We start from the raw sequence: 26,629 nt of genomic DNA on the forward strand, positions 1-26,629 counted from the left end.
TTACTCATACCGGCTATGTTTTTAGTATTTGCTAAAGTTTTTAGTAAGTTTTGAACTGTAATACTAGTACATTTTTAGAAAGCATAGTTTAAAGCAGGGCAATCGCTTGCATCATAAATATATTTTTTAATTTATTTTTTTATATTTTAATTATTTTTTTATCTCACATGCATCACATCATAAACAGTAATACAGTAATTATTTCAAATAATATTTTAAATAATACTCTGTCCAAACAAATCCATCATTTTTTCTCTGCTCAATTATAATTATATCTCATATTGCCAGTATGGACTGTTAATTGTATCAAGTTGTCCCCTATGTTTTATGACATTTTAAGCTACTAATGAAAACATTCCGTTTGTTAATTAGGAATTGATTAAGCATGTGGTCAATTTTATCTACTTCTTGGCAGTAACACCATCATTGTGTTTGTTTGATACAATTGAATTCTTGGAATAGAAAAATAATTATAAATACTGAAAAAATTTTAAATGTAACGCTGTATAGTTCAAGGATATAAAGTATAGTTCACCACTTATTATCATCAAAATAATTGTAAGAAAGAGAAGTAAACATAAAATAGACAGCTAATCCAACGTTCAAGTGCCAATCAATTTTGTTCGGTCATTACTCGCTTTTTGTTATCTTGCCTACTTTTTCTTTTATTTTCTTTTCATTTTCAAGCCAGCTAATCCAACCAATCTTACATCCATTTTCTTTTTCTTTTCTTTTTTTTTTAATCAAAACTTACATCCATGTTCTTACCCTTCCATAAAGTCAGCTTTCTCTCATCAGTCATCAAGGTAGTATATATTCATTTCCCCTATAATTGCTTTGCCTCCCAGGACTCGTCACTAATTTTTAATTACTGAAAAGCAAAAAAAAGTAAGGATCTTTGCTTGCCTTTCTTGAGGCTAGTGCTGAATGTTCCCTTGCTGACTTTTTTCTCTGTTTAACAATTCACTGAATTCAATCACTCAGCCACATACCACACACACACAACCATATATAAGCGTGTTTATGAAATTGTGGGGTGTGTTTCCTCTAGTCTCCAATGTTGGTTTTTTTTTTAATTTTTTAAGGTTTAAGTAATGTGTTTTTGATGATTGGAGCATTACAGTTCATACCTTGTCATCAAACCGCGTTGATTTCCCTTCTTTATTACTCTGCATTGTTCTTCAAGCAAAAAAAAGGAGAAGTTTTGCAGTCATTGTCAGATCTGCATTTTGGCTTTTATTCGTGGAGAAACATAGTACTTCCAGCGAGCATTCTGTTTTAAGGTAAATCCCATCTTATTAATGGTTTTTCAACTTCAAAGCTGTTTTTTTTAATGGCGTTGTTTTGATACCTTGGCTTTGAGGGTTTCTCAAATCTTAGCTTAATTTTGGCACTTTTTTGTTCCTCTGTTTCATTGGTTTCAGATAAAAGCTGCGACTTTAAGCTTGTTTGGCCAAAAAAACTTGTAATTTCTTGACGCGGGTTTTCCTGAGATTTAATAACTAGGGAGAAAAGTAAACTACCTAGAGGAACTGGTTGTAGGTATTGGGATGGGAATTTATTCAGGAGTGATAGAGATGACGGATGCGGAGATGCAAGGATTAGTGCGAGTTTTGGTATAGGAAGGATTAGAAGTTATTTTGAATTGTGGGGAATTGGGAGGGGGAGTAGGTGATGACAAGAATGGGGTCAAGGGAAGAGAGACACAAGCATCAGCATGATCTTGTACCATTAGCTGCACTGCTTAGCAGAGAACTGAGAAATGAAAAAATGGAGAAGCCAGCAGTGAGATATGGGTGCGCGACTCAGTCCAGGAAAGGAGAGGATTATGTTTTAACAAAGACAGATTGCCAGAGAGTTTTGGGGAATCCTTCAACATCATTCTCTGTTTTTGCTGTAAGTAATCTCTCTAAAGAAACCTTTTATCCTTATATGAGTTTAAAGTGGTTAAAGAGCAGATCAACATCCTGCTTTTGCACTTCAGTCAGCAACATGCTTAGGATTGCTTTCTGAAATCATGCCCCGTTTTCTGTACTCTGTGTGATGATTATTACTTTTTTTTTTGGTTTTTGGGGGGGGGGGGGGGGGGTTGGTGGTGTGTGTGTTCAAGGATGTTAAATTTTATAACTTTGCTAGGTGAAACATGTACTGGGCTTTTCAATCATTGAGTTTCTTTGAAAGCTCATCCTTTTACATAGAACTAAGGCATTCATAGCGGTGAACTTATATCACTTTTCCTTTTTCTCAAAGTCTTGATCACAATTTATGTGGTAAGAGATTTCCTGTAATCTTAATTATGAATGAAGGAGTATTAACAGGGAAGGTGTCAGTAACAGGTACTGGAACTTAGACATTGTTGAGGTTCTTAATTGACAAAGAATGACACTACTATCAATTGGCCAGTAATATCATCAAGAAGAAGTTGATGATGTTTGGATAACGTGATTCTTGAAGCTGACAAGTTATGTATCATATATTATGATCTTATTGTTTTGCGAATCTTCAGGTCTTTGATGGGCACAATGGAAATGCTGCTGCAATTTTTTCTAGGGATAATTTGTTGAATCATATTTTGAGCGCCATTCCTCGTGGACTTGGACGGGAAGAGTGGCTACAAGCTCTGCCTCGGGCATTAGTTGCAGGATTTGTGAAAACTGACAAGGAATTTCAGAGCAGAGGCATGACATTTTGTTACTTGTAGCAATTTACCAGCCACCTAGCATATTGTTATGGTCTTAAGAAGATGAATTCTTTTTATTATCTTGTTTTCAACAGGCCAAACTTCTGGAACGACAGCGACATTTGTTATAGTTGATGGATGGACTGTGACAGTTGCATCCGTTGGTGATTCACGGTGTGTTTTGGATACACAGGGTGGTGCTGTCACAGCGCTGACTGTTGATCATAGACTTGAAGAAAATGTTGAGGAGTAAATACCTAACTTTTAACTCCAGTGTTTCATCTTCTTCTAGGCAGATGTTAATCTGTGTCTTTTAATTACAGAAGGGAACGAGTTACAGCAAGTGGAGGTGAGGTTGGAAGGCTGAGCATTTTTGGCGGATCTGAGGTAGATTGTTTAGAGTCCTTAATTTTCTGTTTCTGGTTATGCTTCTAGTGGTCTTACCAATGGGCTTGATCACAGAAGCAGCTGCCTCTTAATTGGTTTTCAGATTGTGAAATTACATGCTTACTTCATGTGCGCAGATAGGTCCCCTTCGTTGTTGGCCAGGGGGTTTATGCCTTTCAAGATCAATTGGAGACATGGATGTTGGGGAATTTATTGTTCCAATACCTCATGTCAAACAAGTTAAGGTATCTGCTCAGTTTTTGGCTTCCTCTTCTATGCTCATTCAATCAATTTTACTCTGTTCTTTTCTCGTCACTGTTTCACTATCTCTCTTACATTTTATCCCCCTGCTATATAACTTGTTAGTTCCTTGGTTTAGATGATGCTTAATGTGTGACTGACTTGGCTATTGACCTTCCTGTTCTCTTGGTCCAGCTATCAAATGCAGGTGGGAGGATGATAATTGCATCTGATGGTATTTGGGATGCATTATCTTCAGAAGTGGCAGCAAAATCATGTCGTGGATTGCCTGCAGAACTTGCTGCAAGACAAGTGGTTAAGGTAATTTATCGGCAAATTGAGAATATGCATGCATGACCTTCATGCACCTAACCACATGACACCTAAACAACTGGAAGACGTGACTGGCACTGAAATTAGATAGCAAATGAACTTTTTGAAAGTGCGCTGTTGTATGTTGTTCAGGAAGCATTGAGGACACGCGGCCTTAAGGATGACACAACTTGTATAGTGGTTGACATAATTCCTCCTGATAACACTGTTCAACCTCCCGCTCCACCAAAGAAGTATAACAAATTCCAAGCATTTTTGTTTAGAAAGATATTCCGTGATTCTTCCAGCAGACTATCAAAGAAGCTATCAGCTGTAGGAATAGTAGAAGAATTATTTGAAGAAGGGTCAGCAATGCTTGCAGAAAGGTTAGATTTCTCTACTCTACAGCATTGAAATTTTAGACTTCACCTGGCAAATAATTTTCTTTAATTTGTTTTACTTTGAACTGTTAACCTGCTACTGCATCTGCAGAACTACATGAGATTGAATAGTTAATGAGTGGTAGTGGTATAGAATGAGACCAAACCTTCTGGGTGTTCTTAATCTTGTTCATATTCATCTCAACTTGGGAGGTCATCAGTATTAGGGGGATCACGACAGGATTGGGCAGAACACTTGACTTCTTAGTTAACTAGTCATTTTCTTCAAGGAGACTTGAAGGTACTCTTAATCAGTTGATTTCTGCAATTTGCGAGACATATTATACTGGATAGAGTGATGTTCATGGTTCAGAACAATGGTAACCCTCAGAAATATTTCCTTAGACAGCTGGTGATAGAGTGGATTCACAAAAAATTAGAGATAGTGTTTATTAAGTATTACTTTCATTGAACTTCCACTGACTAAGTTCAGGAAATATCAGCTCCCAAAGTTCATATCAATCAACCAGGAAAACACCTGGTTATAGTATTACATGGTTCCGATGCATTTGGTAATTTATAAAATCACATTCACCGTGTCAACATGCATTCTCTTTTTGCATGACTTGTAATGATCACTAGATATCAGTTGCAGGAACAGACATCAGTCGCATAAAAGAAAGTTTTTCATGTTCTTTCTTGTATACTTTGCAGATTAGGAAATGATGACTCCAGTGGTCAGACAACAGTTGGCCTTTTCATATGTGCTGTTTGCCAGACTGATCTTGCTCCAAGTGAAGGCATATCAGTTCATGCTGGTTCCATATTCTCCACAAGCTCAAAGCCTTGGCAAGGGCCTTTCCTTTGTTCTGATTGTCGTAATAAGAAGGATGCCATGGAAGGGAAACGGCCCAGTGGAGTTAAAGTAGTATAATTCCTTCATTTTTTGCACTGAATTTTCGAATCCCGATTCTTTATTGATCGATATTTTTATTGGTTGGTCAATTAATTTAGTATCTACATTAAGCTTTCTTGGAACGTCATTATTCATACTAGATATTTGACAACCCGCTGTACAGGCATTGACAGATTCTGAATTTCTTTTGATGATGAAAACGTTGGATAGCAACCAAATCCCCAAAGACTCGAGGATTTTGCCAAGCCATAAACATGGTATGGGAGAGGGGAAACTAATGGTCTTCCTCTGAGTTTTTTCTTGGAAATTTGTTAGTTGTGTTTCCTGCAATAGATAGAGAACTAAGAAAAATAATCTTATTCATCACATACGTCTCTTCCTTTTTTCCCTTTCCTCTTCTTCTTTTGGACGCAAGGCTAAGGAAGGATAGAACTGGCTAAATTATGAGAAACATGGTAGTCTCGATTGAAAAACGGGGAGTTTATAATTCAGAGATCTTGGGTTCAAGTTTTCTCACTAAAAAAGTCTCCAAAACGGAGGGATGTTCTTGAGTGCTATGTAGGATTATAAAATCAATTCCTCAGACACAAAAACGCATGCACCATTGCTTGCTCTCCCCACTTCTCATTGCTTAGGGGACATATACAAAATATACTCTATCTATCAAGATATTTAACCGAATGCAGTCAGCCATTCCCATATTGTTTCCACAGATTTTCATATTCCTTTTCGTCTTTCTCGAAGAAAAATCGTCTGCTGCTCATTTCCAGTATGAAGCATGTGTTCGAAAATCTTGTGGAAATATAAGCATAAAATATCCATTCTACATTCAAGGTCTGCAAGAATCCTATTGTGGCTTCCCAGGATTTGGACTCAATTGCACGAAATCACCGTTGATTCATCTAATAGAAAATTACTATGTGATTTTCGGGTACACGATCACACAGTTTCAACTGTCAAAAGTTGTCTACCTCTACCACAGATTGGAAATATAAATCATATTCCAAGTTGACTTGCATGCTTTTTTTCATGACTAGTAATTACCAAAAAATATCAGTTGCAGAAACAGGCATTAGTTGCATTTAAGAAAGTTTTTCAAGTTCTTTCTTGTATAGCGTGCAGATTAGGAAATGATGACTCCAATGGTCAGACAACAACATGAGTTGGCCTTTTCATGTCATGCTGGTTCCATAATCTCTCTAGCTCAAAGCCTTGGCAAGGGCCTTTCCTTGGTTCTGATTGTCGTAACAAGAAAGATGCCATGGAAGGGAAACGACCCAGTGGAGTTAAAGTAGTATAATTCCTACATTTTTCGCACTGAATGTTCTAATATTGATTCTTTCTCAATGGCTGCAAACGGTCAAGTTGAGCCGAGTCGAGTTTTGCCTTAATCCAGTTCAGCCTCGACACAAATTTATAAAACTCGACATCGAGTTCGATGAGTTCTCAATGTAAAACTTGCGCTCGAGTTCAACCTCAAATTCGAGCCAAGTCAAGCTCGAGCCAATTCAAACTTTAAAAAAATAATTATTTTATTTTTTTTAAAAAAGAATAAAATAGTAATTTTTCTTTAGCAAATAATAAAACATTAGGAACATATATGTAATTTCACCATTAATATATATATATATATATATATATATATATAATATTGAGCCAACTCGCGAACTAACGAGTTGAATTTCTTTAATTACTATAACTATTAAGTTGTAAAACTAATTTAATATTCACGAGATTATAACATTAAAATTATACATAAATAAGTAATAGTTCTTAAAAAGTACATATATCAAGAATTTTTTTAATAATATTTATATCTAATTCATTCAAATTACATTAAAAAAGTAATAAAATATGCAATTATAAGCCAATACATATTTAGAGGTTGGAACTTCTTTATAGCCTTGTGACTTGAATCCAAATAGAAGTAAACAAATTGATTTGTCTTATGAGTCATATAGTTACCAACAGGAAAAATTGATTTGTTTCGTTTTGTACTTCTCTTTGAAAAATGTTGAGACTTCAGCCTTCAAATGTATTTTTGTATTTCGTAATTTGTATATATTTAGTATTTAGTAATAATATATTTGGATATATAGTTATACATATAATATAAAAATATAAATATTATATATATATATATATTAAAAGGCTGGACCTCTATCGAAATTGAGTCTAATGAAAATTTCGACTCATATTGAATTCGATCTAGTTTTTAGGTCTAAACTCAATCCAACTCACCAAAAGATTGGACTCATTGGACTTTTCTCGAACCGAACGAATCGAGATGGTTTGACCCCATTAATAGTCCTACCACCCAACCCAATCGTCCCCTTCATTTGTAATACCAGTTGTTTCAACGTCCAGAAGAAGTCTTGGATTTCCATTTCTGCTAAAGTTCATCTCCCTGTATAATGATTAATCCTACTACCCGTCAGTGTAAAATATATAGGCTAACACAATCAACACAAAACTTGCCCAGTTTGAGTGCAGCTCTCTCGTTGTATCTCAAGTACTTTCCAAAATCGGCACTAGTCTTGAAGTAATTTGATAGCATGTGATATGGTTTTTTCCAATAAAAATTGTACTTGGATGAAACGGACACCCATTTCTAAGTCTTCACCATTATGGTTTCATAGTAATTGTTTGTTGGGATTGACCGCTATCTACTTCTGCAATTCACTATTTGTGCAAGACAAAGTGATGCTGCATTGTTCGTTTACAAGGCTCTTCAATCTTAATACCACATGTCATATTTGCCTTGGTTAGAACTAGAAGGGCATCTTTATACTTCCTAGTCTCTAAGTGGCAAGTCATGCAGCAAGTGACTGTGAAATATGAATTTTCTGTTGTCAAAGTAGAGAGCACAAGCAGCCAATGTAGAAAAAACATATGGTGTGGGTTCCAGAAATATCACATCCTACTCATTTTTCCTGGGAACCCTCTTAACAACTCCAGTCAACAGCAGTACCTCTGCCTTGCCCAAATGAAGCTGTAAATTTATTGATGAACATTATCAACTGACTGAATCCAAAAGTAATGGTAAGCACAATCATTTATTTCTTTGCTCCTGTTCATTTGGTATTTGTCAACAGGTATCTTGGGAGGAAAACATCTAGTCACAGTATTATGAGTGACCAACTAGTATTTATAGGAGTACAAACCTAACCGACTATTTACAAGAATACCCATACTAATATATTATCTACAAGAATACTAATATTTTTCTAACACTCCCCCTCAAGTTGGAGCATATATATCATAAGCACCCAACTTGTTACAAAGGTATTTCACCCTAGTGCCCCCTAAACTCTTGGTAAACAAATCAGCCAATTGATCTGCAGACGGTACATGAGATGTCTTGATGACTCCATCAAGTAATTTCTCTCGAATGAAATGACAATCAACTTCAATATGTTTTGTCCTTTCATGAAACACTGGATTAGACGCAATATGGACAGCCGCCTGATTATCACACACTAAATTCATAGGCTGTTTATACTCAAACCCAATTTCAAGTAACATGCTTTTCAACCAAACCAACTCACACACAGTGTGAGCCATAGCACGGTATTCAGATTCTGCACTTGATCTGGAGACAACTGTTTGCTTCTTATTCTTCCACGACACTAAATTACCCCCAACAAACACACAATATCCTGTGGTCGATCTTCAATCTGAGGCAGAACCGACCCAATCTGCATCACTATATCCTTCAATATCAGTGTGTCCATGATTTTGATACAGCAACCCTTTTCCAGGAGCACCCTTAAGATACCTGAGAATCCGTATAACAGCATCCCAATGACTAGTACGAGGGATATCAAGAAATTGACTCACAACACTCACTGCAAACGAAATGTCAGGTCTCGTTACAGTGAGATAATTTAACTTACCCACAAGTTTTCGATATTGCTTAGAATCATCAAGTAATGCTCCTTGATCTCTTGCTAATTTCACATTGGGATCCATAGGAGTATCCACAGGTCGGCAACCTAACATCCCAACTTCACTCAACATATCGAGTACATATTTCCTTTGACATAAATAAATCCCATATTTAGACCGAACTACCTCAATACCCAGAAAATACTGTAAATGACCTAAATCTTTTGTCTGAAAGTTTACCTGCAGATTGGATTTAAGTTTCTGGATCCCCACAACATCATCACCTGTAATCACAATATCATCCACATAAACAACTAATAAAATTCTACCAGCATTAGAATGTCCATAAAATACAGAGTGATCTACTCCACATCTTGTCAGACCGAACTCCATGACCACAATACTAAACCGGCCAAACCAAGCCCTTGGAGACTGTTTCAATCCATATAAGGATTTTTTCAAACGACAAACCAACTGCGAATTCTCCCCCTGAACAACAAATCCAGGAGGTTGTTCCATATATACCTCTTCTTCCAAATCTCCATGCAGAAATGCATTTTTCACATCCAACACGATGATGCTTTCCTAACTGACAAGACTCATATTCTAACGAAGATAATTGACTCAAAGTAGGAACCAACTTTTTCAAATTTTGTAAAGATGGATGACCTAAACGACAGTGAATTTCAAGAGGAGAAACAGTAGCAGGACATGCTATCGGACCATTGAAGTTGAGAAAGTAAAGACCATTATGCTCATGCCCTCCACCAATCGTCCTCTTTGTCTTCAAATCCTGAATGACAACAGAATCAGGAGAGAAAGTAACTGTACACTGTAGAAATTTAGTGAACTTACTAACAGACATTAGATTAAAGGGTAAATTGGGTACGTAAAGAACAGAAGACAGCGGAAGTGATTGATTAATTTCTACAGTGCCTAGTCCTTTAACTTTAGTGGTAGATTCATCAGCTAAAGTAACATGAGGAAAGGGAGTAGCCTCTTGAAAATTAGAAAAAATTTTAGAAGTACCTGACATATGATCAGTAGCCCCGGAGTCAATAATCCATGAGTCATTACCTTTTTGTGCTAAAGAAGCAGAGGGAAGAGATGCGTGATTTGTAGCTTGATACTGTAGGAATTTAACATAATCTTCCTCAGATATAGTGACAGTCTTCTGGGACCCATGTGCTGAAAAACTCGATTCAATGTGGTCATTGGTAACCGCATTAACAAACCTTTCAACCATGGTGAATGACACGTCAAACCAAAGAAAAGGTCAAAACTCGAGATGAACAGCGCGTGAACAGTGAACAGCGCCGTGAACAGTGAACAGCGCCGTGAACAGTGAACAGTGTCGCATGAACAGTATGCGATGAACAGTGAACAGTCGCGATGAACAGTATCGCGTGAACAGTCGCGATGACCAAAACTTTTGCTAGATGTTTAACCCTAACCCTAGGACTTTTGCTCTGATACCATGTCAACAGGTATCTTGGGAGGAAAACATCTAGTCACAGTATTATGAGTGACCAACTAGTATTTATAGGAGTACAAACCTAACCGACTATTTACAAGAATACCCATACTAATATATTATCTACAAGAATACTAATATTCTCCTAACAGTATTGTTCATCAAGTAAATTAAAATGGATCTTGGATTTGTTATAAATTTTGAGTATTTCTCTTCCATGCGATGATGCCTTTGTTCTCAACTTCAACTTGTCCAGACTATTTCCTTTGCGGACACAAGGGATTGTTTAAAAAATAATAAAACATTAGGAATATATATGTAATTTCACCATTAATATATATATATATATAGAGTTAGCTCGCGAACCAAGGAGTTGAGTTTCTTTGTGCTCGAACTCGACTTGAGTTTTGATCAAATCAGCTCACGAGCGATTTGATTCGTTTATAACTCTATGAGTCAGTGATTCATATCTTTATTGGTTGTTTAATTATTCATATGTAAATAGGTGTCACACCAAAATGTTGTATCTGCGCCTGATGTGTATCATGAGTTCGCCAGTAGAAAGCTATTCAGTATTTAGTTTTAGCTTCTTGGATTTTCATATATACTTAGATATTTATCCCTCCATTGTATAGGCATTAACTAATTTCTGAATTTCTGATGACGATGAATATCTTGGGCCTTGACAAGCACCCAATCCTCAAAGATTTTGAAGATTTTGGGCCGAGCCATGGAAATGTGATTATGGGAGAATGGAAACTAATGGTTGTTAATGTTGTTTCTTGCAATAGAAAGAAACCCAAAAAAAAAGAAAAAAAAAACTGATGCATAATTTACATCTTTATTTCTTTTATGTTGTTTAATATTCAAGGTTAAGGAAAGATGGAGCTTTCTAAATCGTGAGAAACAGACCCCCGATGTATAACTAATCCTACAGGCGAGTGAGTTAATCTGCGACCTATCATCTAAATCTGAGGGATGTTCTCGAGCGCTACGAAGGAAAGGACGCAGAAGTCCTCCTTTTATACAATTCGTTATAACTTCCAAGATAATCTGTTGGGTATTAGAGCAGAAAAAGGTAGAGCAAGAGTGAATACTTTTGTATTGCAGAAGTCTGATTTTTATTGAGTCATAAGCCATGCTTTTATATAACATAAACAAAACAAAATTAGAGAAAATCTGGAAAAAAATCTGCTAGAGATAAGATTCTAGAATCAAAATCATATCAAATACTGTGACTTATCTATTGCCTAAAAATAGCAACGTGAACAACTAACTGCTGCAATCTGTTAGCAGTTTCACAAAACATGCTATTCAACACTCCTCCTTGGTTTTGGAACTGCATACTCCAAGTTTTTGCCTCAAGAACTCAAATCTTTCCTTGGGAAGAGCCTTCGTAAAGATATCAGCACTTTGATCTTCTGTTTTACAGAAAATCAGCTGCACTTCTCCCTCCTTTTGCACTTCCCTCAAAAAATAAAGCTTTATCTTGAAATGTTTCGTTTTGCCATGGAACACTGGATTATTGGAAATAGAAATTGCAGCCTCATTGTCAACAAATATCTGAGTGCAATCTTCCTGTTTCATGTGTAGATCAGTCATGAGTTTTCTTATCCATAGTGCTTGATTCACAGCAGCAGTGGCAGCTACATATTCTGCTTCTGCAGTGGATTGAGCTATGACATCCTACTTCTTTGAACACTATGAAAAAATTCCAGACCCAAAAGTAAAACAGTAACCTGAGGTGCTCCTCATATCATCAGCACATCCAGCCCAATCACTATCAGAAAAACCACGAAAATTGAAATTTTTAACTTGACTGAACCTTATTCCATAATCAACAGTACCTTTAACGTATCTCAAAATCCTTTTTGCTGCTTGAAAATAAATTTCACTAGCACAGTGCATGTATCTTGATAACAGACTCACTGCCTGCATGATATCTGGCCTGGTTGCAGTCAAATACATTAGACAGCCTATTAAGCTTCTATACAGCCCTTCATCAACTTTTTCAGCTCATCTTCTTTGCAAAACTTCTCCTTTTGATTCATTGGAGTCGCAGTTGATTTGCACCCTTCCATGTTAAATTTTTTCAGGACCTCCTTTGCATACTTTTGCTGGCATATAAACACTTCATTTTGCTTTTGTTGTATCTCCATACCAAGAAAGAATGACATCATACCAATATCAGTCATTTCAAAGACATCTTCCATCTCCTTTTTGAACTTATCAATCAACTCCTTGCTGCTTCCTGTAACAAGAAGGTCATCAACATATAAAGATATCACAAGTATTTCACCATCAACCTTTTTGATATATAAGGTAAATTCACTCAAACTTTTTTCAAAGCCTAAGTTCATCAAGTGTGCATCAATTCTGCTGTACCAAGACCTCGGTGCCTGTTTTAAACCATACAATGCCTTTTTTAGACGATACACCTTATTTTCTTTTCCTTGAACAACAAATCCTTCAGGTTGCTCCACAAAGATTTCTTCCTCCAGGTATCCATTTAGAAAAGCTGACTTAACATCTAATTGATGTATAAGCCAGCCCTTTTGTGCAGCAAGAGCCAACAACATTCGAATGGTATCCAATCTGGCAACTGGAGCAAATGTTTCGGAGAAATCTACTCCAAACATCTGAGCATATCCCTTAACGACGAGTCTTGCCTTGTGCTTGTTTATAGAACCATCAGAATTTAATTTGGTTCTATAAACCCATTTGACACCTATCACCTTTTTGTGTGTAGGTCTGTCCACCAACTCCCAAGTTTGATTTTTATCTATCATTTTGAGCTCCTCCTTCATTGCAACTATCCATTTCTGATCAATTGTAGCTTCTTTAAATCCTGCAGGCTCCATAACAGCAACATTACATCTCTGATAAATATCAGAGAGTAATCTGGTTCCTCTAACAGGTTCTTCATCGACATCATCATTCTCTACCTGCATTTCAAATTTATCTTCATTTTCCCAACTCCAGCTGTCTGACTCAAGGAATTTAACATCCCTGCTCACAATTATTTTGTTGTTTTGTGGTGAATAGATTCTGTAGGCCTTTGAAGATGAGCAATAGCCTACAAAAATCCCCGACTCTGCTTTCTTGTCTAACTTGTCTCTTTTAACCTGAGGAATATAAGAGTAACACAAACAATCAAAGGTCTTTAGATAAAGCAATTTTGGCTTGTAGCCATGCCATGCTTCAAATGGCGTCTTTTTCTGTAGAGCTTTCGTTGGCAATCTGTTTAGTATAAAAATTGCCGCGTTCATAGCTTCCGCCCAAAATTTCTTTGGCAGCCCTTTATCATGTAACAAGCATCTTGTCATCTCCATAAGCGTCCTATTTTTACGCTCCACCACTCCATTTTGCTGGGGAGTGTAGGGGGCTGTCAGTTGGTGCTCTATGCCTGCATCTTCACAGAATTTGTTGAATTTTTTTGAGGTATATTCAGTTCCATTATCGGACCTGATCACCTGTATGCTGCAACTATTTTGATTTTCAACCCACGCTTTAAACTTCCAAAAGATGTCAGCAACCTCAGATTTGAATTTCATGAAATAAATCCAACACATTCTAGTGTAATCATCAATGAAGAGAATATAAAACTTACTACCATTCAAAGATGGTGTTTTCTGAGGTCCTCCAACATCTGTATGTATCAATTGTAGCTTGTGTGTAGCTCTCCACGTTGTACTTTGGGGAAAAGGAAGCCTTGATTGCTTCCCATATTGACAAGCAGCACAAGTAGGAAGCTCTTCATCTAACTCAGGCATACCTTCTACTAAGTTGTTTTTCTTCATGAACAACAGAGCAGCATGATGAAAATGGCCCAATCTCTTATGCCAAAGCGCTGCATCATTAATTTCTTTGTGTACAGCCGCTTGCTCCTCTCTCATCAGATCCAAAACAAAACTTTTGCCTTTCATTTGAATTCTGAACATTTCTCTTCCTTCTGGATCTTTAATTATGCAGCTTTTATCTTCAAATAGCACCTTATAATCTTTTTCCAACAACTGAGCAATACTCAAAAGATTTTGATCAATTTCTGGAACATATAAAACATCAGAAATTAATTTCAAACCTGTGTACCCTTCAATTGCCACTGTTCCTATGCCTTTTACAGCAAGGTAAGCTCCATTTCCAATCCGGACTCTAGTGGTAGTAGTTTTATCAAGCTTTCTGAAAAGCTCTCGATCATAAGTCATGTGGTTTGTAGAACCACTATCTATAAGCCAGCTTTCCATGGAGCTATTAGTAGCAAAACATGAAGCTGCAAACAATTGCTCTTCCTGAGGTTGATACTCAGCAGCCTTGGCTTCTTCTTGTTGCTGTTGAGACTTGCATATCTTTTCCACATGCCCTAACTGACCACATTTGTGACATCTTACATTTGGGTTCCATCAACACCTTTTCTGCGGATGATTGGTTTTTTTGCAATAAGAGCAAAGTGGATATACTTGAGATTTGTTATTTCCAGGCACCTTTTTGTTGTTTTTCTTGTTCTTGCCCCTGTTGTTGTATTGTGATATGGCTTGAAAGGCACCTTCCACTGATCCTTCTTGCCTCATCAGTCTTCTTTGTTCTTGTGCCTGTAGTGCATTTAACAACTCTGCCAAGGTGATACTTGACAGATCTTTTGAGTTTTCCAAGGCCGCGATTGTAGCCTCGTACTTTTCAGGGATTGTAACTAGAATTTTTTGAACTATTCTAGAATCAGAAAAATCAGTACCAAGGAGTCTTACTTTATTGACTATGTCAAGGAGTCTGTCGGAATAGACCTTGATAGTTTCTGAATCTTTCATCTTCTGCATCTCAAATTCTCGAATCAAGTTCAACACTCGCATCCCTTTGATTTTTTCATCTCCTTCATATTCATTCTTCAAGAAATTCCAGATCTCATGTGCTGTTTTCAACGTCATGATTCTGGTAAAGATTGTGGATGTGATAGCTGCATATAGACTTGCTCTGGCTTTCGATTTCCTTTGTCTCCTCTCATTATGGTGTTTCATTTGAGCAACTGTTGGATTGTTTGGAAGAGGAAGTACTTCATAATCATCCTCTACAGCCTCCCACAAATCATTTCCACCAAGATACGCTTCCATTCTGACAGCCCACATTTGATAATTTGTTCCATCAAATATGGGAGGTCCAAGTTGATAAGTAGAGGAAAATTCTGGATTCATCGTAATAAGGGTAAGTGTTTAAACTCTCTCAATCCTCACAGATCCCTTGACAGGTGCCGAACCTGTACAATAATAAATACCTACTCGAGAAAAATACAGATTTTGTATATAGCGGTGAGTAGGGTCGAATCCACAGGGACTGGGGATAATTCGTTTCTTCTAGAGTCCAAGGTATGGGGGGTTTTGGATTAAATGCCAACTAAATAAATTAACTGCAGGAAATAATTGATTAAAAGAAATAATTAAGGGAAAACTCTAGCCAAGGGTACACTTCAGAAATGGTTCAGGCACTGATCATTGATTCACAGATAATTTCAAATTTATTAATAGATTAGTTATAGTTGCCCTGCACGCGATAAACAACCAACCTTTCCTTACTTTCTCGATAGTTAAGGTACGACCGTTAACTATTTCTCTAACCCAAAAACAAGCCTAGGTACGACCGTAGGGTTTAATTTCTAGATTGCATTAATAATTAGAAAGATCCAATCCTAACTAACAAACACGCTACGAGGGTTTGTTTAAGTTAGATCGTATGTTCCCCTGACATAAACCCAATTACGCCAGTTGCTACTGAGATAAAGATAACGAACAATTACGGATTCAATTATCCCTATTTAGCAAAATAGCCTATGTGAATAATTAAATATTGCACATCTATTCAATCACTCACACGAGCTATAGCAATTAAAAGCAGGAAACATATAAATACCAATAAATTAAGGAAGCAATTAAAATAAATTAAATCTCACAGTAATTGTTGAACCAAGTCTTCAGTTGTCCCCTTGACTAGAATTAAGAGGTTAGTCCTCCATTAATGGAGAACAACCATGCGAAAGAGCTAAGAAAAGAAAACTAAAAACTAAACTAAAAGCCTAAAACTCGTGTGTTCCCCCTCTCGTACGTTTTTCCCTTTTTAAAGCCAAAAGGAAGTCTAATGCTATCTCTAGTGGTCCCCACACCAAATTCAAAGTCCAATTCCATTTCACAAGCTTTGTACGTTTCTTTTCCTAGAGTCCAAATGACTCATGCTTCTTATCCGTGGTCCCCGCACATGTGGACAAATCCTCCAAAGTACTTGTTGTTCCAAGTCTCTCTACGTTGCTTTCTTTGAAAAACCCAAATGACTAAATGCCTTGCACTAGATTGTGGTCCCCACCAATTCAAGGACCCAAAGGTTGAAGCCCTTAGAAGTCTGCATTTTTCCATACAAGTCCCTCCTTTTTGGTAATTTTCTTCTTCAATCCCTGAAATTGGGTCCAATACCAAATATAAGTAAATATTAATAATTAAAATAATATTTGGCAAGGATAAAAGGGGAAATTAACAATAAAATTGCTAACAATTAACACCCTATCATCCCTCAAGATGAGAGCTCTGGTACCACTTTGTTGGGTATTAGAGCAGAAAAAGGTAAAGCAAGAGTGAATACTTTTGTATTGCAGAAGTCTGATTTTTATTGAGTCATAAGCCATGCTTTTATATAACATAAACAAAACAGAATTAGAGAAAATCTGGAAAAAAATCTGCTAGAGATAAGATTCTAGAATCAAAATCATATCAAATACTTTGACTTATCTATTGCCTAAAAATAGCAACGTGAACAACTAACTGCTGCAATCTGTTAGCAGTTTCACAAAACATGCTATTCAACATAATCTGGAAGAAAATGGAGTCAACTCCAGCTTCCACCAGGTCAACCTGGAAAAATAAATTCCACACGCAAACACACACACAATCGCTCGCCCAGTCTCCATCCTTTACCATTCTCTCTTTTACATTAGGGGACATAATAGCTTACAATTTCTGCCTATCAAGATATGAATCGCATTCAGTTAGCCAATCCCATATTGTTATCAAAGATATGAATGGTATTTACTGTTTTTATTTTCTTTTTCTTTTTTTGGCTGCGAAAATGGCTTATCTGCTTCTGCAGTAAGATATAATTCTACGTCTGAAGTCTGGAGCACGATTTTTTTTTTGTAATGGACTCAAAATCAAGTGACATGTTTAAGCCACCCCTGATCCCTGATAGGGTAAAGGAATACAATTGAGGCATAAAAATGCTAGATTTGTTTAATAGTGCCGCAAGAATGAGACAACAAAACCATGTCAAAGTTAGTAAAAACTTTGGTAAGAAACCAAAAATGCTAACCATTGAAGGTGACTTGAATTATTTTGAATTTAGCTCAGATGTTATTATATACGTCTTAGATATCATATGGTACAGACCCTTTCCACTCTAGTAATGGCTCAGCTCAGCTTGCTAAGAATCAGCACTGTCTTTCGTGTTAGAGTCATGTCTATTATGGTGCACATTATCTTGGTAGAGTCAGTTGAACCAGTGGGCAGGAGATACAAAGCCTGCAAGTCTAGAAATTGTGAAAATGGTCCACAGATAAGCTACACTGTCCAGATCATAGAAGAAAATTATCCAGATTGTTGTGGTTATCCAGGGTTTGAGTTATCCTGAAAAGGAAACAAACCTGTTTATTTAACATCTCGAAGTGAGTACGTTCTTGAGTGCCACCTACCAAAACCAATCCATCCGGTTGGTGAATGCTGAAGTTCTGAATGCTGCATGTATTGCTCCCCGGGAACTTTTTGCTTTTGATCGGTCTTCAGTCAAATTTGGCCACAATTTTGCCAATCTCTGCTTGTTTAACGATTGAAACAGCTCCTTTCCTGTTGAGTTGAATATAGGCAGCACCCCATCATTTTGTGCTTCCGATACTCCGTACCACTCTTATGCTGTTATAGAAGATGGAAAAATTGAGATCAACTCTAGTGTAATGCCTTGTCAGTCTCATGTTGCTGCACCAGTTGACCTGGAAGGAGGGACAAATAATTCATCAATAGAGAATTTAGACTGCGTAAAGTTGTTGGAAAATGGATTTACACTTACATGGAGTGGAAATAGTTGCAAAGAATGTGAAAGAAGTGGTTATTTTGGGTTGGAAGGAAATGAAATGGTTTGTTTCTGCACTGCTCAGCCCTACAAAAGGAATTGCAGTGATGATAGAATTTCTAACAATTTTCATCTGTCTTAACTAGTTGTGCTTCCTTTATAGTTGCCTCCCAAGTTAGTGCCTTTCCCTCACAAATATCTTTATTAGGAGCCCAAACAGTGAAAGTCATGTGAATTCGTGAAAGTTGATTTGAGGCTCCCTCTAATGCCAATTCTTGAATGAATGAAAGAAAGACCATCCTTCTTCCTTGAGTTAGAAGTCAGAAACGTAGGAAAAATCAATGGATTAGGGTTTAAGAAGAGTTAGAAACACGTCGTCTTACTCCTGCTAAAAAGAAGCATATGGTTTACTAACATCAACAAGTTATTGCTCATTTATATGGCATTAGAAACATCATCATTTTGTGCTTGTTAAGGGTACATAATTAGGCTGCAACTTGCTTTTTTCTGGCCTTGGCAATCATGATTCTGCTAATTTTATTGATCAAGAATGTTTCTTTCTGTTTCACTTCTTCCTTCTTTTTCATAGCCATTTAATTTTGTTGGGGCAGGTTGTGTTCCACGTTCCACAATCTAGAAATGTTATCTAGCTAGTGGTATAGAGATTGTGGAGATTAGGTGCATGATTGGCTGCTAAAAATCAATTCTTGTGACAGATTTGCATGAAATTGACAAGGAATTCTTTTCTTGTTACCTTTGTGTCTATTTCTTCTTTTGCTTTTGATTTTGGCCCCCGGTGGGCAAGGATGGGTGCCATAAGCCACACTACATCAGTCAAGTCCTTGAGAACTTTAGGGAGAAGGGACAGTTTCAAATAATCTCCATGCCTTCTCCAGGGACCAGTATGGGAAAACAAAAAAAAAAAAAATACTCAAAAAATGTAAACAAGAAACTTCCTGGTTTTGAAGTCACCTATACAGCTGCAACTTTTTCTGAATGTGTCTTGACTGATTCTTATTACGGAACAATGATATAAAATTAGGTAGAGATGAAATCACACATCCAATTAGCTGATCTCAGAACTCAATTCTCGATGATCAATCAAGAGGACCTGAAACAGAGTTGTTAAAACCATCTATACAAATTTCTGAGGTCCACATAAGGTTAGAGTTCTGTGGTTCAAAAACGTGAAGTGCACTTTCTTTGTTGAAGAGTCAAACGAGTCAAGTCTTTCTGTGGTTTAAGTCGTCGTGGAAATTGGGATGGAAAATTCCTGCCTTTCATATGGACCAACCAGCAATTTTCCACAAGTCTTCGTTAAAATTTCCAAGTCAACTGGCGTGACAAAGATGGAGCTGGTTTTTCCCTTCTCGTCGTTACTTAGAGTACCTGAAGCTTAGCGTATTAAAATTAAAGTAGTCCTCATGATTTGATTTCCCTTAGGTTCTCTGTTTCGCTTTGGTATGTTGCTAGATAATAGATAGGAAGTTTGAGTATGGGTTTTGGATTGTTTTTGGCTTTCTTTTTGATTTCTCATGTCCTGCCTCTCTCGCTCTCGGCTGAAGAAGATGGCAAATCCACTGATGCTACTTGCCCAGAGAGTTTTAATTGTGGAAACCTTACTGGGGTACGCTTCCCTTTCTTCGATTCGTCACATTCTTCTCATTGTGGCCTTCTCAAGCTCAACTGTGAGGCGATGCAATCTCCAACAATTGTATTTGACTTTACAGAAGATCTATGGGTTGAAGCTTTAGATATGCGCAACTCTGTGATCAGGCTTCACGACTACAAGCTTGAGCATCTTTTGGCTGTAAAATCTTGCGAATATTTCGACTTTGGTGTTATGCCTCTTACGAACTATTCTTCCATTTCATATTCGATTCTGCCAAATATTGCGCTCTACGGATGCAAGAGAAGCCCCGAAACAAGCCAGAAGCTGGCTGATTCTTTCAGCGGATACAAACAATATGACAATTGTGGTGAACCTAATAATGGCTTCATCATTTACTATCAAAATCCAGAACATCACGCTCCACCAGTGAACCTCGGTGGAGACATTCAATCACTCTGTAAAAATGTCACTCTTCCCGTAGTCTCCCGGCATGATTACTCAGAGAACGCCGACTTGTTTCAGTTATTGACTGCTGAGTTCGATCTTGAGTGGCATCTCTCTGAAGATTGCTCTAATTGTCAACTTGAAGGACACGAGTGTCGGATTGAATGGAGTCAGAGCTGGGTTCCGCATTGTGTCTATCCTAAAAAAGGCATATTAATACTATTTTACTGATTTGTTCTGCCTGCATTTGTTTCTTAGTTGGCAATTTTACAATCTTCTTTCTTGATTGTTTATCATTCTGGATGCAGTATATAGTCCCTCATCTATTCTTGTGCCCGAACTGACCCCCTTTGCTTTGATTAACTCTTAATGCAGGAAAGAAGAACTTGAAAGTCATTCTGCCCATAGGTACATACATACTCACTGTTACTACAATGCTGTATGTGGTTTAGAAGTACAATTACGCCTCAAAACTATCCAAGAAATTGATCTTTCTCTCGTCATTTTGTTCCCCAGCAAATTAAGTGTCAAAACCAAATTTGAGGTAGCATGATCTTGAAATGTGCTTTTTTTTTTATGTTTTTCAGTTTTACCTATTAGTGCATCCATAGTTACCCAAACAAAAAAAAAAAGAGGAAAATTTAGCCCTCTAAGTAGTTGGAATTTTGTTTAACGTGCGCTTGTTCTACATACAGCTGCTTCTGCTGGTGGTCTTGGGATTTTAGTAATTCTTGCCTACTTCTTCCAAAGGAAGTATTCATTTCTGCGTATTTGGAGTAAAAGGGAGAAGTTCCAAAATGTTGAAGACTTTCTCAAGGATTATGGATCACTGGCACCCAAAAGGTATCGCTACTCTGTGGTAAAGAAGATGACTGACTCCTTCAAAATCAAGCTAGGACAAGGTGGCTATGGGTGTGTGTACAAAGGAAAGTTGCAAGATGGAAGTCCTGTGGCAGTAAAAGTTTTGAAGGAATTGAAAGGAAGTGGAGAAGAATTTGTTAACGAGGTTGCAAGTATTAGCAGGACTTCCCACATCAACGTTGTAACTCTTTTGGGCTTCTGTTTCCAGGGTCGCAAAAGAGCTCTCGTATATGAATTCATGCCTAATGGATCCCTTGAGAAATTCATTTATGGTGGAAAATCCTTGACAGACTGTCAACTGGGATGGCAAATTCTGTACAAAATTGCAGTAGGCATAGCTCGAGGATTGGAGTATTTGCATCGTGGTTGCAATACTAGAATACTCCATTTTGACATAAAGCCTCACAACATCCTCCTAGATGAAAACTTCTGTCCCAAAATCTCTGATTTTGGCCTTGCTAAACTTTGCCTTCAAAACGAGAGCATCGTCTCAATACTGGGCGCACGAGGGACAGTTGGATATATTGCTCCTGAAGTCTTTTGCAAAAACATTGGAGGGGTATCTCATAAGTCAGACGTCTATAGCTACGGGATGATGGTTTTCGAGATGGTTGGAGGGAGAAAGAACATTGACGTTGGAGTAGATCATAGCAGTGAAATATATTTTCCTCATTGGATTTATGCAAGACTAGATCGAGGTGAAGAAGACCTCGGACTGCATGGAATTTCCAATGAAGAGGAGAACGAACTTGCGAGGAAAATGATAATTGTAAGCTTGTGGTGCATACAAACTGATCCTGTCAACAGGCCATCAATGACTAAGGTTGTGGAGATGTTAGAAGGGAACCTCGAGGCCTTGGAAGCCCCTCCCAAACCTTTCTTGTCTTCTCCAGCAAGAGCATCAGATGATTCTTCAACAATATACACATTTGGAACAGTCTCATAATTTTTGTAATATTAGTTGTTTCACCAAAAGATGTATTGGACTTGTGTTTCTGCTAAAATTCCTCTGTGTAATTTTCAATCCGAAAGCAGGAGCTCCCGCTTCACGCCTCTAACGGCAAGTAAACGAAGACGCTAAGCTTCTATAGACGTTTTTATGATTTACTTGTTTTAGACTTCTAGAGGTGCCTGAAAACTTGATTCTTGATTTTACAAGTTTGCACCTTCTCTATTTGGTTAAAAAAACTTCATGGTTCTTTTTCCTTGTTACTGCTAATTATAGTTCATAACTATAATGGAGTCTACGGAATTCACCTGCATAAATTCTCTTGATAATTACTTGTAAGCATCGAGAAATATGAACTGACGATCTCCAGTGGTCAAACAAAATTGCAGATCTCCAAGGCAGATGATATTTGCAGTCCAAAATTGACTCCAGACGCTTCCATCTAATTTTTTTATATTTTTATGACAATTTTGCCACTAATAAAAGAACCCAGCCATGGCGATCGCCACCTTTGCACCACTCTTCATCATCGACCAATATTACGGCACACCATCAAACGCCCAAAATCATCCCATAATAGACTTGAGAGTTTCTGTAAACGCATTCCTAAAGCAACATCCACTACGATGAAAATTTCTCCATCATCACTCCGCCACTCTCATCTAAAAATACCCAACCATATGGCTAGACAATCATCCCATCTACTGATATACACACCCCACAAAGGCAGAAAACGAACATCACTCTTCCCTTCTAGGCCTTTGCAACTATCCTCTGAAGTGAAAAGAGAGCTCACTTCTTCGCAGGCTTGAAGCCGTCACTTCTTAGCAGGATGGGCAGTATTGTCTTTTCATGTGATCCTTATTTCGAAATTATCCACTGATTTAAATTCATTGCCAAATTGGAACATGATTCCAGTGTCTTGTCTACGTGGCCACCTAGTAGATTTTATGACTTTTAGGGCCCTCCGACATTCTATTTTCCCCCCTTGTTCCCCTACTTTCCATCATGTTTTGTAATTTGGACCGTATCGTTCTGTTCTATTCGGGTAGTTGAATAGTCCATTTTTATAAGTTCTTGTTAGCGTTCAACTTAATAAAGAAACGAAGGAAAAAATCACAACTAACGTTAGATTGGTGTGATGACATCACATATCTATAATTTATAATAGGGAAAATGACATGTTTCATCCCTTACATTTCACAAAAATATTCTTTTCGTCCCTTACTTTTAAAATGAAGCAATTTGGTCCCTGACATTTAAAAATTAAATCTATTACATCCCTGAACCTAATTGTCAATTTGAATCAAATCATCCAATAACCCAGTAATAAATTTCGGAGATAGAATTGATAGATCATTCCGTCAACTCCATCATATTCACATGACATTTATTGAACCAAAAAAATAAAAAGTATAACATAAAAGATCATTCTTTGTCTGGGAATAATAGGGTTTCTTTTTTGGATAAATCTTTTCATTCACCGTTAGTATATACACTTGCGAGTCTAAATGTATATCATAAATACAAAATTTGGTGTTTAAATTTAAATTGAAATGATGTGGCAGCTACATAAACCCATCAGTGTATACAATGACAATGTAGGAAAGATTAATTCTTCTTTTTTATGTTATAATTTTTTATTTTTTATTTTTGGGTTCATTAAATTTCACGTGAATATCAAGTTGAGTTAGTCAAGTGATCTACCAATTATACCCCCAAAATTTGTAATTAGGTTGATAGATGGTTTGATTCATATTGAAAATTGGGTTCAGGGACGTAATAATTTCAGTTTTAAAATGTTAAGGATGAAATTGCTTCGTTTTAAAAGTGAGGGACGAAAAGAATAATTTTGTGAAATGTGAGGAATGAAACAAGTCATTTTTCCTTTATAATATAGCAATTAAAGCGTAAATCAAATTTAGTAAACACATAAGAGCGTGCGTGCACATATACACCACACACACACATATATATAATACTATATATTTATGGCATCATTGCTTCTTTAATTTTTTTTCATTTGAATCTAATCAATTGAACTCAATTGATGTTTTGTACCTTGAACATAATCGAGTGTGAACTCTGAGTTTTAAAACATTGACCTCTATTGTATGAGCGAGTCCCTTTTTCAAGTTGTGTGAACCAAATAATTCAAACTTCGAATGATATTCGGTTGAGTGTATCTACTATCTAGGAGAAAATGTGATATCTTTTTTTTTTTTTTTGTAGTAGTAGTAGTGTACTAGTGCTACAAAATCAAGAGTTGTATTTGTTGGCAGAATACATTATCCCCTGCAATTTTTGGTTATCACATGGCCAAGTGTATTTCGTTAATTCAAGACAATCATTTATGAGTTTGCTCCATTTTGATCATGTGAAACTTATGTTGCTAGTTACTGCAGTTAAAATTACGTGGACTATTCTACTTGCGGCCTCCAAATATTGGCGTTAGCATTAAAGGATATAACAATCAATTAGTTTCCTTAGATGCTCAGCCAAAAAATTAAAAAATAAAAATAAATGAACTTGTTAAAAAAACTATAAAATGAGTTTTGACCATATTATATTAAAGTGCCATTTGAAAACATAAATTAGATGACAAGGATGTCCTACAACAGAGACAAAAAGAGATATGCAAGCCATCATGGGAAATTCTGGAGTGGGGTTCTTGGGTTCTTGGTGGTAGTATCCCACTTAGTAGCAGGTTCCTTTAGACTAGTTATCCCACATCGGTTCTGGGGTGGGGTTTGATTGGGTAGTTAAGTTTCTGGGTTGGTTCTAAGAGTTATCGGCTTTTGGAGTTCAATCTGTGATTAGATTTAATTCATTTAACGAAAAGTCATTTACTGGAATTGAAAAAAAAAAAAGCCATCACGGGAAATTCTGTCCCATATTAAACAATCATAAACCTAATCAAACACTCCCAACTTTCTCTTTCTCCTCAGACCAAAATGATTTACGTGGAACTCGAAAAAAATTTAGACACTCTAATAATGCAATACACACTTCTACATCATAAATCTAAGCTTCTTCCTTACTTTTTGCTTCTTTTTGGTCTCGTGACTTTGCCTTTTCTTTTCTTTACCAATTTGTTCTTCGAGGCTTTTATATGGACTAATCAATCTTTTATGCTACGCTCTAGGCAAAGTGGGTCACAAATTCTAACCTTGTAGTTTGTCCCGAAATCATCATATTTATCGAATTCTGATGGTGTTGAGTCGTTTTGAGTAGATTAGTGACCGCCATAATTAAAGAACATCATCTAGAGCCTAGAGGAGCTCCAGAAAAGAGCTCCAGAAGATTGAACGAAAAGGCTTTTCAGTTTTGATTGAGAACTTCGAAAGAAGCAAAAGCCAGACGCTTTATTCTTGCTGTAACTCCACTTTTCTCTTTTTTTTTTTGGGGTTTCCAATTCAGCTTTTGGAATAAAAGCAGCATAGCCTATTTTCTAAACGTGTTCAAATTTACTGCATCAATCATAATTTACAGAAAGTGGGTCCTTTCTATTATACTTACAGCCACTCCATTTTAAGGCATACATATATCTATGTTTGGTTTTTTAGGTTGCAAAATCTTGTGTAAACCAACCTTTCGAGAAGGCTAGTGGAATGTTTCCCGACAACCATTTTATTCTATAATTAAAAAAAATATATTGTGTACAATTTGGTGTAAGGTTACCAAATTGCTTTCTATAATTAGATATATAGAATAAGAAAAAGGGGTAAGCTTAGGTCAAAACATATTTTTAAGGAAAGAAATTTTTGTAACATATTACACCTACTCAATGTCTGGAGATGGCTAACATACTTTCAAAAACTCACTAGGATTGATCCAGTAATTAGAGAAGAGCTTTTAGATTTCTTTTTCACTCCTAAATTCAAGATTCAAATCTTAAACATGATACTCGAGAATGAAATGGTGGGAACAGTTTGGGAAGGAAAGGTAAAAAAGATAATAAAACATATGAAGGCATTAGTGATAATCAGTTTCCTATGCACATTTGCTTATATGTTTTTTCAAAAACTCACTAGGATTGACCAAGGAAGAGCTTTTAGATTTCTTTCCACTCCTAAATGAAAGATTCAAATTCTAGACATGATACTCGAGAATAAGACGGTGGGAACAGTTTGGGAAGGAAAGGTAAAAAAAAAAAAAAAGATAATAAAACATTGGTGGCATAAGTGATAACCAGTTTCCTATGCACATTTGCTTGTATGTTTTTTCATTATCTTGACAAAAAAAAAAAACCCGAAAAACAAATAAAACACGTTTCATTTTCTTATTAAAAAGAACCTACAAATTTTGTGTTAATACTTAATATGAGATGGACTTCCTTGCCACAATTGATCCATTGATTGACTTCCAAATTCCAGCAAGAAAAGGTCCAAATGA

The 26,629-nt window shown here is 36.7% G+C and overlaps 2 protein-coding genes and 1 long non-coding RNA gene across 4 annotated transcripts; 2 read left to right on the forward strand and 1 right to left on the reverse strand.

Annotated features, from left to right (window-relative positions):
* The first annotated feature begins 811 nt into the window (after positions 1-811).
* On the forward strand, positions 812-5,141 carry LOC140021118 (probable protein phosphatase 2C 15). Its single transcript, XM_072071878.1, has 9 exons — positions 812-1,283; positions 1,425-1,896; positions 2,507-2,678; positions 2,776-2,929; positions 3,004-3,067; positions 3,205-3,312; positions 3,503-3,628; positions 3,773-4,005; positions 4,714-5,141. Exons 2-9 carry the CDS (start codon positions 1,675-1,677, stop codon positions 4,931-4,933), a joined length of 1,299 nt encoding a protein of 432 aa, XP_071927979.1. The 5' UTR covers positions 812-1,283; positions 1,425-1,674; the 3' UTR covers positions 4,934-5,141.
* Positions 5,142-16,975: 11,834 nt separating this feature from the next.
* LOC140021120 (uncharacterized) lies at positions 16,976-18,859 on the reverse strand. The gene is made up of 2 exons (XR_011825093.1): positions 18,366-18,859; positions 16,976-18,288 (listed from the first exon to the last, which is right to left on the reverse strand). It is a non-coding gene; the product is annotated as an uncharacterized lncRNA (long non-coding RNA).
* Positions 18,860-18,866: 7 nt separating this feature from the next.
* On the forward strand, positions 18,867-22,490 carry LOC113719267 (rust resistance kinase Lr10). 2 transcript variants are annotated; one of them, XM_072071877.1, is made up of 4 exons: positions 19,866-19,995; positions 20,099-20,632; positions 20,800-20,832; positions 21,120-22,490. In XM_072071877.1, exons 2-4 carry the CDS (start codon positions 20,125-20,127, stop codon positions 22,229-22,231), a joined length of 1,653 nt encoding a protein of 550 aa, XP_071927978.1. In that variant the 5' UTR covers positions 19,866-19,995; positions 20,099-20,124; the 3' UTR covers positions 22,232-22,490. The 2 variants fall into 2 exon arrangements, with proteins under 2 accessions (XP_027100239.2, XP_071927978.1); XM_027244438.2 differs by having other exon boundaries at positions 18,867-20,632.
* The last annotated feature ends 4,139 nt before the right edge of the window (positions 22,491-26,629 follow it).

This window comes from Coffea arabica, chromosome 11e (assembly GCF_036785885.1).
Source record: "Coffea arabica cultivar ET-39 chromosome 11e, Coffea Arabica ET-39 HiFi, whole genome shotgun sequence".
Taxonomy (NCBI): Eukaryota; Viridiplantae; Streptophyta; class Magnoliopsida; order Gentianales; family Rubiaceae; genus Coffea; species Coffea arabica.

Coding starts and splice junctions, on each gene's coding strand:
- LOC140021118 (XM_072071878.1), top strand. CDS start 1,675: ATGACAAGAATGGGGTCAAGGGAAGAGAGACACAAGCATCAGCATGAT. Junction 2,930..3,003: donor CTTGAAGAAAATGTTGAGGA/GTAAATACCTAA, acceptor TTTTAATTACAG/AAGGGAACGAGTTACAGCAA. Junction 3,068..3,204: donor GCATTTTTGGCGGATCTGAG/GTAGATTGTTTA, acceptor TCATGTGCGCAG/ATAGGTCCCCTTCGTTGTTG.
- LOC113719267 (XM_027244438.2), top strand. CDS start 19,864: ATGGGTTTTGGATTGTTTTTGGCTTTCTTTTTGATTTCTCATGTCCTG. Junction 20,633..20,799: donor TTGTGTCTATCCTAAAAAAG/GCATATTAATAC, acceptor CTCTTAATGCAG/GAAAGAAGAACTTGAAAGTC. Junction 20,833..21,119: donor GAAAGTCATTCTGCCCATAG/GTACATACATAC, acceptor TTCTACATACAG/CTGCTTCTGCTGGTGGTCTT.